The sequence below is a fragment of the Eriocheir sinensis genome, chromosome 42 (assembly GCF_024679095.1).
Source record: "Eriocheir sinensis breed Jianghai 21 chromosome 42, ASM2467909v1, whole genome shotgun sequence".
Taxonomy (NCBI): Eukaryota; Metazoa; Arthropoda; class Malacostraca; order Decapoda; family Varunidae; genus Eriocheir; species Eriocheir sinensis.
In genome coordinates, this window is record NC_066550.1 from 11873825 (window position 1) to 11887784 (window position 13960).

The 13960-nt window shown below is 39.3% G+C and overlaps 1 protein-coding gene across 3 annotated transcripts in view; it reads right to left on the reverse strand.

The window, feature by feature from the left end:
• Positions 1–13960, reverse strand: part of LOC127010017 (protein amalgam-like) — a 37684-nt gene that overhangs the window by 12829 nt on the left and 10895 nt on the right. For 2 of the 3 annotated variants that reach the window (XR_007762784.1, XM_050883721.1), the window contains exons 4-9: positions 13498–13641; positions 11317–11457; positions 10397–10643; positions 9819–9946; positions 6453–6681; positions 339–419 (exon numbers count right to left, since the gene is read on the reverse strand). Coding sequence is in view for 2 of the 3 variants with exons in the window: in XM_050883721.1 (XP_050739678.1) it covers positions 339–419; positions 6453–6681; positions 9819–9946; positions 10397–10643; positions 11317–11457; positions 13498–13641 (970 nt within the window). In the remaining variant the exon portion in view is untranslated. The remainder of the gene's footprint in view (positions 1–338; positions 420–6452; positions 6682–9818; positions 9947–10396; positions 10644–11316; positions 11458–13497; positions 13642–13960) is intronic. The other variant, XM_050883722.1, reaches the window with a different exon arrangement.

Here is a 13960-nt window from a genome sequence, read left to right on the forward strand (position 1 = left end):
TTAAAAAAAAGTGTTAGTATTCCATTTGTTAGTCTCTCAACAATACTTTCCTCTCTATGTGTTAGTGTGTTAGTTGTGTAAGTTAGCGAGTAAGTGTTAGTATATTAGTGTTAGTGCGTTAGTGTTAGTATTTCCACTATGTTTGTTAGTAAAGGTGTTAATAATTTGATGTTAGTGTGTTCAGTATAAGGGTTAAGTAATTTCCATTCTCTTTAGTACCGAAGAAACGCAAGTTAGAATAAGTGCCAGTATCTATTAATGGGTAAGTACTTCCACTTTGATAGTAGGTCAATGTAAGTAGGTTAGTGTTGTGTTAGTGGGCATCACGTCGGACAAACCTTGGTAGCCAGACGCCACTTCAGACATCAAGGCGGGGGCGGAGGTGGAGGAGGTGGTGGTGGTGGTTGTGGTTGGGGGCTCTATTCAAGGTGAGATGACAGGTGTGATCTTAATGGTATGCACAGGTGAGGTGACGTACAGGTAAGCTAATTAATCAAGGTGAGTGAGTTGCATTCTACACCTTTATTTGTCTGTGTCTTGTTCTATCTTTTTATACTCGAAATTTGCTGTGTTTATATTTTTGTTTATCTTTGTTTGTTTGGATGTTAAAATTTAGTCTTCTGAATTTGCATGTTTATTTTTTGTCCGATTTGCTTTATTTTCTTTCCCGTTTTAAATTAGGGATGCGAGTGTCTGTTTTAGTTCATTATAATCTTCATCTGAATCGGTAATGGAAGTTTTATTTCGTTATTGGTATTTATTCGCGGTTTATTTTTTACTCTCAATCAAGAATAAGATTTTGTTGTTGTTTATTCTTTGTCTATTTATATATTCACCTTCTCTAAACAAGTATTCATTATTTATTCACTTGTTTGTTGTACTTTTTTTCTCCTCCTAATCGTAGTTTTTCTTTGTGTTTCCTGAGTCTATTTAAATATTATCTTCTTTTTGTTTGTTCATTATTTATTAACTTGTCTCTTGTCGCGGTTTTTCTTTATAATCTCTTTCTTTCCTTTCCTTCTTTCTTCTTCCTACTTTTCTCCTACTTCTCATTCTTTTTCTTCTTCTTCATCGTCGTCTTCCCCTTCTTGCAGTCCCTCTCCTTTTCCTTCTCTTCCTTTCTTTCTTCTGAACCACGAATTATTTACCTATTTATATTTACCTTGTCTTTTCTTTCATTCTTTCACTCTTTTCTGTGTGTGTGTGTGTGTGTGTGTGTGTGTGTGTGTGTGTGTGTGTGTGTGTGTGTGTGTGTGTGTGTGTGTGTGTGTGTGTGTGTGTGTGTGTGTGTGTGTGTGTGTGTGTGTGTGTGTCAACTTGTCCTGCTAATAAAAGCCACAAAAATCTTTACCTCCAATTCAATATCAGCAGGTAAGGTCAACAGGTGTATCGACTTTAATTAATAACCTTTCCCTAGAGACCTCCACACGCGCGCGCTCCCCGACTTAAATAATGGAAAAAAAGGAGAAAAGGTTGACATTGGACGCTGAGGTTAACGCGGCTATTGCAAAATGTTCCGTTCGCGATGATTTTACTGCTGGCTTTATTAGTATTGTTATTGTTATTATTTTTTTTATTTGTTCCTCTTAGTAGTTATGACAAAAATAAGACTGATTAAACGAGTTAGTGTGGGTGAAAGTAAAGTAATTAATTCTGAACGTTATTATTATTATTATTATTATTATTATTATTATTATTATTATTATTATTTATTTTTTCACTTTTATTTATTTTTTGCTTCATGTTCCTCTAAAGAAAAGGTAAGCAGGTAAATGTTGAAATAAAGTTACGAAAAATTAATCCTCTTACGGTTTTTGTTTTAATTTTCGTTTACTTCGTTTATTATTATTATTATTATTATTATTATTATTATTATTATTATTATTATTATTATTATTATTATTATTATTACTATTATTCATTATTTATTCACTTGTTCGTTGTACTTTTTTCTCCTCCCAATCGTAGTTTTCTTCGTGTTTCCTGAGTCTATTTAAATCTTATCTTCTTTTAACTTGTTCTTCATTATTTATTAACGTGTTTCTTGTCGCTTTTTTTCTTTCTTATATCTTTCTTTCCTTTTCTTCTCTTTCTTCTTCCTTCTTTTCTTCTACTTCTCGTTCTTGTTCTTCTTCATTATCTCTTTCTTTCCTTTTCTTCTCTTTTTCTTCCTTCTTTTCTCTATTTTCTATTATTATTATTATTATTATTATTATTATTATTAATTATTATTGACTATGGCGATGGATATGTTACTGAATGATAAAAACAAATACAGTTCAAACACATAACATGCAAACACAAAAACAAACACTTCCCTGCCACAAACAAACAAACAAAGACACAGACAAATAAACAAACAAACAAACATAGATAAAACAGAGACAATAGATATATACACAAACAAACAAACAGAGACCAAAAAAACAGACACGTATTATGTATATTAACAAACAAACAAACAGAAAAACATGAAGTACACTTTGGAATTTGTTCTGAAAATGAATAAAAAAAGGAAAATGGCGAGAGAATTAAAGAAAGAAAAGATGAAATTAAAACAAAACTATTATTATGACCTAAATTTTTTCCTTTCTTTTCTTCCTCCTCCTCTTCTTCTTCTTCCTCCTCCTCCTCCTCCTCCTCCTCCTCCTCCTCCTCCTCCTCTTCCTCCTCATCGTTTCTTTAATTCTTGTCTTTTGTTTTCTATTATTTTCTTTTATCATCTGCCTTGTCAATCATCCTATTTTTTTATCTATCTTTATTTTCTCTTTTTTTTTTATCTTTCATTCTCTCTCTATTACTGTCTTCTACGTCTGTCTCTCGTCTGTCTCTCGTCTGTCTCTGCTCTCTCTCTCTCTCTCTCTCTCTCTCTCTCTCTCTCTCTCTCTCTCTCTCTCTCTCTCTCTCTCTCTCTCTCTCTCTCTCTCTCTCTCTCTCTCTCTCTCTCTCTCTCTCTCTCTCTCTCTCTCTCTCTCTCTCTCTCTCTCTCTCTCTCTCTCTCTCTCTCTCTCTCTCTCTCTCTCTCTCTCTCTCTCTCTCTCTCACACTTTCTCTCTATTCCTCCTCCAATCTACGTATATTTTCTCCTTCTCTTTCTCTCGTGTGTCCTTTCCTACTTTCCTCCTTTCTCTCTTCATTCTTCCAATACATCACCTCTCCCTTCCTCTCTCTCGCTTCCCTCCCTTCTTCCCTCTTCCTCTTTCCCTGTCTCCCTTCTTTCTTCCTCTTCCTCCCTCTCTCAATCTTGGCAACAACTCCACTTATTTATATTTTTAGCCAAGAGGTCAAGGGTCCTTTACACTTCCCTCTCTCTTCCTCTTTATTTTCTCCTCTTTCTTTTACCCTTCTTTCTTTTCCTCGCCACATTCTTCCACTCTCTCGCCTCCAGTAAAATCTCGGTTCGGGGCTCAGCGATCGATGCACCCTGAGACCAAGCAGTAAAAATTGGGCAAACTGATACTTTTAATTGAGTTAGTACACCTGGGTTTGTCAGGTGAGAGGGGGGGGGGGGAGGAGGAGGGGGAGGGAGGGGGAAGGGGTAAAGAAGGAAGGAGAGAAGTGCTGAAGAAAATAATAGAAAGGAGAATGGGAAGTAAGAATGAGGAACAAGTGAAGAGGAGAATGTGAGAAATGGGAGGAGGCGAAGAGGAGAGAGGAAGGAGAGAAACAGAGGAAAGAAAGAGAAGGAAAAGGAAGGGAATTAAGATATGGAAGAGAATGGAAGGAGAAGAGGGAAGTGGATAAGGAAGAAGAGGAAGAGGAGGAGAATGAAGAGAAGGTGAGGAGAGAGAGAGAGAGAGAGAGAGAGAGAGAGAGAGAGAGAGAGAGAGAGAGAGAGAGAGAATCACGGGGCTCAGGTAACTAAATAACAGGCACATCACACCTGCAAATATTCAAACACTCTGCTGGTCCAAAACGAATATTATTAATGTTTGGAAATATTGAGAATTTGAGAACGCAATATTTGGTGTTCAAACGAAAGAGAATCAAATTAAGGGAGAGCGAGAGAGAGAGAGAGCGAGAGCGAGAGAGAGAGAGAGAGAGAGGGCGTGAGCAAGATTTCAAAACATCCTTCCGACAATAAGTAACATTGATTAGGACGTGTGTGTGTGTGTGTGTGTGTGTGTGTGTGTGTGTGTGTGTGTGTGTTTGAAAGAAAGTTATACCGCGAGAGAAACACACACACACACACACACACACACACACACACACACACACACACACACACACAGAGGGGTCGAGGACTGTGAGGGGAATGTCAATTGCTCCACACACACACACACACACACACACACACACACACACACACACACACACACACATCGGGGTAGCCATGTTAAACCAATCTGATGAATATTAAAAACACGGCTTTCCTGCATAAACCTTTCCCCTGGCGGAGTGGTTCACCTGTCGACACGCTTATCCCCGGAACACACTTCGGACCCCTGCCATGTATAACTACCTAACCGACAACACCTGGTCATGGGAAAAGCTACCAGGTGAACCGTGGGAATATCTATAACACATGAGACTTAACTAATTACCTGGCGTACCTGTTAATGAGTTTCCTACCTGAGACATGAAGGGTAGATTACAGGTAGGTCTTAGGAGTTAAAAGTCATTGTTGTTGTTGTTATTTACCTGTAGAAACGCATACAGGTAAACACAGGTAATAAGAAAGGTTAATTACAGGTAAGGTAATTAATCTGAATGAATGGATTAGCTATTATTTACCTGTAGAAACGCATTAATTACAAACAAACAGGTAAGGTATATATCAAGGTCGGTTTGGGGACGATACCTGTTGATTAAATTCCTACCTGGGGCAAAACACGTTGATTACAGGTAAGTTAAGGGAATCGGAATGCATCTACGTTGACATTTACCTGTAGAAACGCCAATCTCAGGTAAACAGGTAAACAGAGGTAAGGAGATGAACGTTTGAAATGCATCGAATTTTTATCATTTACCTGTAGAAACGCCGATCCCAGGTAAACAGGTAAACAAAGATGAAAGTTTGAAATGCACCGAGTTATTATCATTCACCTGTAAAATCGCATCAATTACAAACACACACACGCAGGTAACGTCAATAGAGAGGTCGGTTTTGCGTGCACAGGTGATGGTTACGCGCGGGAAGCCTGTATGAAAATCCTCTCTTAGACGTTGCTTGGCTTTTAATGGACTGCTTTGTGACCCCAGTGACAGCTGTACATGACCTCCATACATTGAACGGGACAAAACTACCAATGAAATCCCCGTCAGTCTTCTCTGTGGGCTTGGAAAATTCGTAATGGGCGCCAGGTAAGCTCAGGAATATGAACCTTTTGAACTGCAAAGGAGGAGATATACGCAGTGGTAAGCCGACCAACCCAGAGCCTCGTGTTTACCTTCGCTGCTGAGGAAATGTAAAGTCGCCAGCGTTATCAGGTAAGGCGGCGGAAGAGATTTACCTGTCCGAGTTACCTGCATGGTTCTACCTGTGATATACTGCGAAGCGTGTGGAAAGGAAAAGTATACCCCTCCCCCTCCCCCTCTCCCTCTCTCCCTCTCTCTCTCTCTCTCTCTCTCTCTCTGTCTCTCAGATTTTTTTGTTTCGCTTTTTCTTAATCTCCTCCGCCAGCTTTTTTTTTCTTCTTTTTTTGTTTTGTGTTAATACTCTTGACAAGTCTTTCGTACTGGTAGCCTTTGTAAGTCTCTCTCTCTCTCTCTCTCTCTCTCTCTCTCTCTCTCTCTCTCTCTCTCTCTCTCTCTCTCTCTCTCTCTCTCTCTCTAACAAAATATAATTCTTTGTTCTCTTTTCTTGGCACTCCTTCACCTTTACCTGTCTCTAATTAAAATACTTGTTGGCTTACCTGTCTCCAACTTATACCTGTCTACCTTCCCCTCACCTGACACGCCACAGCTGCAGTCATTAACATTTTCTATTTCTCACCTCCCTTCGCTAATGTCTCTCACCTTTTATTTAGCATTCTGAGACTCGATTTAACTCACTCACTCGCTCACTCACAAACACACTCCTTTCTTTTATATTTTTCCTTCTACTTTCCACCTCTCCTTTCTTTCTTCATCCTTCTCTTCTACTCTCTATTTCATTTCATTCCTCGCTTCCTTCTTCTCCTCCTTGTCTTCCTCTCTATTCTCCCTTCTTCCTTCCCTTCTACTCTATTTCATTTTCTCCTCTTCTTCGCTTCCTTCTTCTCCTCCTCCTTGTCTTCCGTCTTCTCTTCCTCCTTCTCCTCCCTTTTCTTTGGTGTTTCCTCCACGCAAATCTACCAATCTTTCTCCTCCTTCTCTATTTATATTTCTCTTCCACGCGTCAATATGAATGTTTTTACTCCTTTCTCTCCTACATCTCCTCTTCGCCCTTTGAAAAAACTCTTCCACATAAGCATATCAAAGTTTCCCTCCCTCCTTCCTTCCCTACCCCCCCTACAAGCTCATCCTCCCACCTTTCCTTGTGTAGAAGTGGAAGATCTCAGAGTCACCAGACCACCCGAACTCATTCTCCACGGCCACCCTCGCCTCGTAGTCCGTGGCAGGCTCGAGGTCAGTGATAGCGTGGCTCATGTACTGCACGGGGCCTGAGGACAGCGGGGCAACAGCAGGGCCGCCAGAGGGACCATTGGGGGATAGAAGCCTGATGATCCATTGCCCGGTAGACTGACTCATAAGGTTGTTCTGTGGGAGAGGGAGAGAAGTTGTTGAGATGGCAGACCAGAAAGGAACTTGAAGGTGTTAATTAGGCAGGTTAGAAAGGAACTTGTAGGTGTTGGACAGGTTAGAAAGGAACTTGTAGGTGTTGGACAGGTTAGAAAGGAACTTGAAGGTGTTGAGATGACGGGTTAGAAAGGAATTTGTAGGCGCCATTATGAGTTTTGAAGGTGAGGGAGGTTAATGAAAGTGCCATTTTGAGTTTTGAGGGATAGAAAGGATTTTGAAAGTGCCATTGAGAGTTTTGAGGGTAAGGAAGGTTTATAAAAGTGCAATTAATAGTTTTGACGGGAAGGAAACAATCTGACGGTAGTGAATTTAAAGGTTATGTTATTCAAAGGTAAGGAAGAAATATGAAGATGTTACTGAATCTGAAGGTAAGGAAGTAATTTTAGAGTGCTAATTAATGCGACGATAAGGTAAAGACAGTGAGGGAAAGCAGGTGTTAATGAATTTGTAGGTAAGGATGATATTCCAAGGTAAGAAGGAATTATGGAGAGCCTACTGAATCTGAAGGTAAGGAAGGAATTTGAAAGTGCTATTACATGCGACGACAAGATAAAAAGACATTGAGAGAAAGAGGGAGAGAAGATGTTAATGAATTTGAAGGTAAGGTTGGAATTCGAAGGTAAGGAAGAAATATGAGGGAGTTACTGGATCTGAAGGGAAGGAAGGAATTTGAAAGTGCTATTAAATGCGACGACAAAATAAAGACAGTGAGGGAAAGAAGGTGTTAATGGACTTGAAGGTAAGGATGGAATTTGAAGGTAAGAAAGAAATATGGAGTTACTGAAGGAAGGAAAGAATTTGAAAGTGCTAATACATGCGACGATAAGGTAAAGACAGGAAAGGAAAGAGGGAAAAAAAGTGTTAATGAACTTGAAGGTAGGGATGGAATTTGAAGGTAAGAAGGATATATGAAGAACCTACTGAATCTGAAGGTAAGGAAGGAATTTGAAAGTGATGATAAATGTGACAAGATAAATACAAGGAGAGAAAGAGGAAAAAAAGTGTTAATGAATTTGAAGGTAAGGAACTAATTTTGAAGGGGCTAATGAGTTTACAGGAAAGGTAATGTCAGGGCTATTGAGGTTGTTCTATAAAGGAGAGGTAAAGGGACTAATTAATTAACAGGTAAGGCAGAGAAAAAGGATTAAATCAGGTTGTTCTGTGCAAGGGAGACTGAAAAGTGTTGTTGACGAGTTGACAGGTGACAGGTAAGAGGGATTATGTAGTAAAAAGTAAAGAAAAAAAAGGATGATTGGCGTGAGAAAAAGATAAAAAAAAGGCATAATTAGAGAAATCGAATTAAAAAAGGGCCAAAAGAAGGTGTTTACGAGTTGACAGGTAAAGAAAAAGAGAAGGCTAATGATAAACAAGAAAAGTAGGTCAAAAAAATGATTAGCAAGATAAAAAAAGATAGAAAAAAACAGATAAATTAAAAAAATGTTCAAAAGGTGTTTATGAGTTGACAGGTAAAGAAAAAGAGAAGGCTAATGATATGCAAGATAGAAATAGGTAAAAAACATGATTAGCAAGATAAAAAAAGATAGAAAAGAAACATAATTAGAGATATCAAATTAGAAAAAAGGCCAAAAAAAGGTAGAGAAGGTGTTTAGGTATAGAGAGAGAAAGAAAGAGATAAAATAAGATAAAAAAAAAATAAAAATTATTAAAAAAAAAAGAAAAAAAGAAAAAAAATATATATGAGATATCAAAAAAAAAAATAACAAGAGAAGGTGTTTATGAATTGACAGGTAAAGAAAGAGACGGCTAATAAGATAAAAATAGGTCAAAAAAATTATTAGCAAGATAAAAAAAAGATAGAAAAGAAACATAATTGGAGATATCAAATTAGAAAAAAGGCCAAGAGAAGGTGTTTATGAATAGACAGGTAAAGAAAGAGAAGGCTAATGATAAGATAAAAATAGGTCAAAAAAATTATTAGCAAGATAAAAAAAGATAGAAAAGAAACATAATTAGAGATATCAAATTAGAAAAAGGGCAAAGGGTAGAGTTAATGAGTTGAGAAGTTAAAGAAAAAGAGAAGGCTAATGATATGCGAGATAGAAATAGGTCAAAACGTGATTAGGAAGATAAAAAGATGAAAAAAAAATGATATGCGAAATAAAAAGAGGTCAAAAACATTAGGAAGAAAAAAAGATGAAAAAAAAATGATATGCGAAATAAAAAGTGGTCAAAAACATTAGGAAGAAAAAAAGATGAAAAAAAAATAATGATATGCGAAATAAAAAGAGGTCAAAAACATGATTAGGAAGAAAAAAAGATGAAAAAAAAAATTAAGAGATATCAAATTTCATATATGCGTAATAAATAAAAAATAACAACAACATTATCAGTTTCCGGTGCTACAACACACACACACACACACACACACACACACACACACACACACACACACACCTGTCCGAACCCCGAACCCTGTACTAAAATTTTATGAGCCATATTGCCACTTTTTTTCTGCTCTCCGATCTTTCAATTTGTCTTTTTTTTCTATTTTTTTGAATGACTAATGTTTGTTTTTTGTCTTATGCTTTTTTCTCTAAAGTTCATTAGTAGTGTTTTTTTTTTTTATCTTTTGAGCAAGGTGTTTTTTTTTTCTTTTCCTTATTCCATATTATTCTTTTTCTCTCGTTCTATTTCTAACATTATATCTACTCTCTCTTTCTTTCTATCTCTCTATTTCTACCTCCATTTCTAGTATTTCCTTCCTTTTTTCTTTGTTTTTTCTTTCTTTTCCTTATTCCATATTATTCTTTTTCTCTCGTTCTATTTCTAATATTAAATCTACTCTCTCTCTCTCTCTCTCTCTCCATTCCTAGTATTTCCCTCTTTCTCATATCAAACAAAAGAAAGAAAGATCAATATAACTTAACCCTTCCCCTCTTTTTCTACCTCCCTTCCCTCCCACCTCCTCCCTCCCTCCCTTTCCACTCTTCCCTCCCACCTCCTCCCTTCCTCCCTTTCCACCCTTCCCTATCTCTCCCTCCCTCCCTTTCCCCAAAACTCACCCGTCTATCCCTTTCCTTCCCACCCATTCCACCCCCTGTTCCCCCCAAAACAACAACACCCCAAATACTCACCCCTCGCTTTCGGTATTGCATCCTGTACATTATGACGGGCGTGTGGCTCTCCGTCTGCCACGTCAGAGTATAAGAGGTCTTCTCACCACCGGCGGGGCTGCTGGTGAGGCGCGGCGTCCTGGGCAGCCCTGGGGAGGAGGAGGGGGGGAGGAAGAGGAGGAGGAGGAAAGAAGAGTTCAGAAACGAGTGGTAATTAATCATCCTATACTCCAATTAGCTTTTTCATCTTTTGTATTTTACTTAATCTTCTTTTCTTATCATTGTATAATTTAATCAATCTTTTTTTCACCATTTTCTCCCATAAGCAATTTTTCTGCAATTCTACACTTCAATTAACATCTTTTAGTTCATTACCTACTCCAATTTACTATTTTTCAACCTCTTTTCATCCTTCTCTTCTTCAATTTACTTTTTTCAACCATATTTTCCTCCTCTTCTTCAGTTCACTTTTTTTTTACCATTCTTTATACCTCAAATAACCTTTTTTCATCCTATACTTTCATTAGCCTTCCACACCTAACCAAACCTCACCAAAACCCCTTAATTAAACAACCCAATCAACCAATCACACCTCTCACCTGTAATCCTGAGCGTCTTGTTGGTGCGGCCGAGGGTGGACTCCGCCAGACACGTGTACTCCCCGAAGTCGTCTTTCTGCACCTGCTTGACGGTCAGCGTGTGGCGGTGCACCCCGTCGTGGGAGGAGACGTGGCGGGTGGGGCTGACGACCTTGCCCTTGTGTGACCAGGTGACTGAGGGAGGGGGCCGACCGTGGACGATACACACCAGCTTGGCCTCGTCACCCTCCCCCGTGTGTAGGATGGCCTGGGGAGGAGGAGGAAAGTTTGGAAAGTTTCGTTTAGTCGGCGCAACATATGGCTGTGGTCATATGCCGAAGAGAGACAGAAGGAGAAGGAATTATAGGAGAAGGGAACAGAACCCAGGAGACGGGACACAACCCCCTATTAATACCTGGTGCCCATTCACTGCTGGGTGGAGAGGGGCGTAGGGTATCGGAAAAGCCGCCCAAATTTTTCCACTCCGCCCGGGAATCGAAGGAGGAGGAGGAGAGATAGAGGAGGAGGAGGAGGAGGAGGAGGAGAAGAAAGGAGGAAGAGGAGGAGGATATTTATTTAAGTTTCATTTAACTTTACTCAAATTTCCACTATCTAAAATATATACAGATGTGAAACCGCTCATTCGCATTCCTCTCTAATTATTCCATACCTGGCAAAACACATAATTAAGCAATACAGGTGTTCTGGGCAAGTAAGAAACCATGGTGTTTAAACAGGTAAGACCCCAATTAACTCTCTCTTCCTCACCTGCCACAAAAAAATTCAGTACAGGTGTTTTTGACAGGTAATATGAAACCAACCTTCCATCCTTCCTCATCGTCATTTTACTATCCCATTCTCTATACTACTATCTATCAAGGTGTTTTGGGGCACATAATCAATCAGTACAGGTGTGGGACAGGTAATTAGCCCAGACTCACCTGCTCCGTGTTGATCTCCGGGGGGTACTCCACCTGGACGGTCATCTCGGCGGAGGAGGGTTTGCCCAGGCCGTTGGAGGCGGTGCAGATGTAAGTTCCCTCCACGTGCCGGTCAACGTCCCCCAGGGTGATGCTCAGGCCCTGGGGGAGGAGAGGGACTTTAATTGACAACACTAACAATACTACAACTACTATTACTACTATTATTGTTGCTATTGCTACTATTTCCTCTCTCTCTCTCTCTCTATTTACTCTTATCAATAATACCACTAAAACTGCTACAAATGTTTACTCTTAACTACTACTACTACTACTACTACTATTATTATTGTTGCTATTGCTACTATTTCCTCTCTATTTACTCTTATCAGTAATACCACTAAAACTGCTACAAATGTTTACTCTTAACTACTACTACTACTACTACTACTACTTCCTCTATTTTTGCTCTTCTCTAATCAGTAATATCACCAGAACTACTACTACCACTACTAACAATATTCGTATAATGCTCCTGATATTACTTTCCTTACCAACTTTTCTATACTCTAATTTACTAACACATTTTGCATCTCAACTCTTTACTTTTACTCCACAATCTCTACTTATATCACTACCATTAACACCTACTACTACTACTACTACTACTACTACTACTGCTGCGGCTGCCAATACCATCACAACCATATCCATTTATATTTATACTCCCTCTCTCCTTCTCTTCCTCGCCTTCAGCAACGTTCTGGGCATCAAAGAAGACGCCAACGCTATCTGGAACACTATCATCTCCATCTTCACTCCTCTCCATTCTCTCTCTCTCTCTCTCTCTCTCTCTCTCTCTCTCTCTCGCAGCATCCACGGTAGCATCCTTTCTCTCTCTTTTTTTATCATCTTCGTTTCTCTTTCTCCTCTCGTTCGTCTTACTTTGCTTCCATCTTCTCTATTCATCTCTTGCAGTATCTATATTTGTATCCCTTTATCTTCTCCTTCTCCTTCTTCTTCCATTTAGTTCTCTCTATATCTCTCAGCATCCACGTGGCATCTTCTTTTTATCTCCCTTTCTCTGTTTTTATTCATCTTCCATCTTCCCTGTTTATCTCTTTCACAGCATCCTCTTTTTTCATCTCCCTTCTTCTCTCTATCTTCACTCATCTTTCTTCTTCCTTCCTATTCACCTCTTTCTCAGCATCCTCTCTTTTTTATCTCCCTTTCTTAATATTCTCACTCATCTTCCATTTCCTCTGTTCATCTCATTCTCAGCATCCTCGTTTTCATCTCCCTTCCTCTCTATCTTAAATCTCCTTTCTCCTTCCTTCTATTCGCCTCTCGCAGCATCCAACATTATCCATCTCTCCCTCTTCCTCTTCTTCATCTACTCTGGTCATTCTCTTTTCGTATTTTTTCTCCTTTTCTTTTCAGCATCTTTCAATCATCTTTCTTTCCTCTCCTTTTCTCCATCTTCTAAGTAATTTTTCTCTGTTCCTTCTCTTCTCCCTTTCCCCTTAAGACAACTTCCAGGTATTTTTTTCTTCGTTTCAACTCAAGCATCTCTCTCCCTTTCTCTCTACAGGCATCAATCAAACAACTTTCTCCCTCAATCATCTTTTTCTCCTCTCCCTTTCATTCTGCTCTCTTCTTTCTCTTCTCCCTTTCCACATAAGACAATCATCTTTTTCTCCCTTTCATTCTGCTCTCTCTCTCTTTCTCTCAGGGTATCCTTCAAACACCTTTCTCTCCTCTCCCTTTCATTCTGCTCTCTTCTTTCTCTTCTCCCTTTCCACATAAGACAAATTCCAGGTATTTTTCTTCGTTTCAACTCAAGCATCTCTCTCTCTCTTTCTCTCTAAGGGTATCCTTCAAACACTTTTCTCTCCTCTCCCTTTCATTCTGCTCTCTTCTTTCTCTTCTCCCTTTCCCCTTAAGACAAATTTCAGATATTTTTCTTCGTTTCTAGTCAAGCATCTCTCTCTTTCTCTCTAAGGGTATCCTTCAAACACTTTTCTCTCCTCTCCCTTTCATTCTGCTCTCTTCTTTCTCTTCTCCCTTTCCCCTTAAGACAAATTTCAGATATTTTTCTTCGTTTCTAGTCAAGCATCTCTCTCTCTTTCTCTCTACAGGCATCCGTCAAACACCTTAATCCCTCCCTTCCTCTCCTTTTATTTCCCCTCACGTTTCACTCACCTCCTCGGACTGGGAGCCGGAGGGGAGGTGACCTTGCTTCCTGCTCCAGCTGATAGCGGCCGCAGGGTTACCGTCCGCGCGGCACTCCAGTTTGACGCTTGATCCCTGCGTCACGTGTTGGACCTCGGGGCTGACGCGGCGCACCTGTTAGAAAGGGAAAGGGAAGGGGGAAGGGTAGCGTGACACCTGAGTAGTTTGGTAATTGGTTTTGGAGTGAAGGAAAGATTTTAAAGGTGGAGTGTGTCAGTGGAATGTTTGTGTGGTTGTCTGTGTGCGTGTTTGTGTGTGTGTTTTTTGTTTTTTTGTTATTCTTGTTTTGTTTTGCTTGTTTGTTTGTGTGTTTGTTTTGGTTATGTGTGTGTGTGTTTGTGTGTGTGTTTTGTTTGTTTTTTTATTCCTCCTCTTTCTCCTTCTCCTCCTATTTCCTGTCTTGTTTTTTTTCTTATTCTTGTTTTGTTTTGCT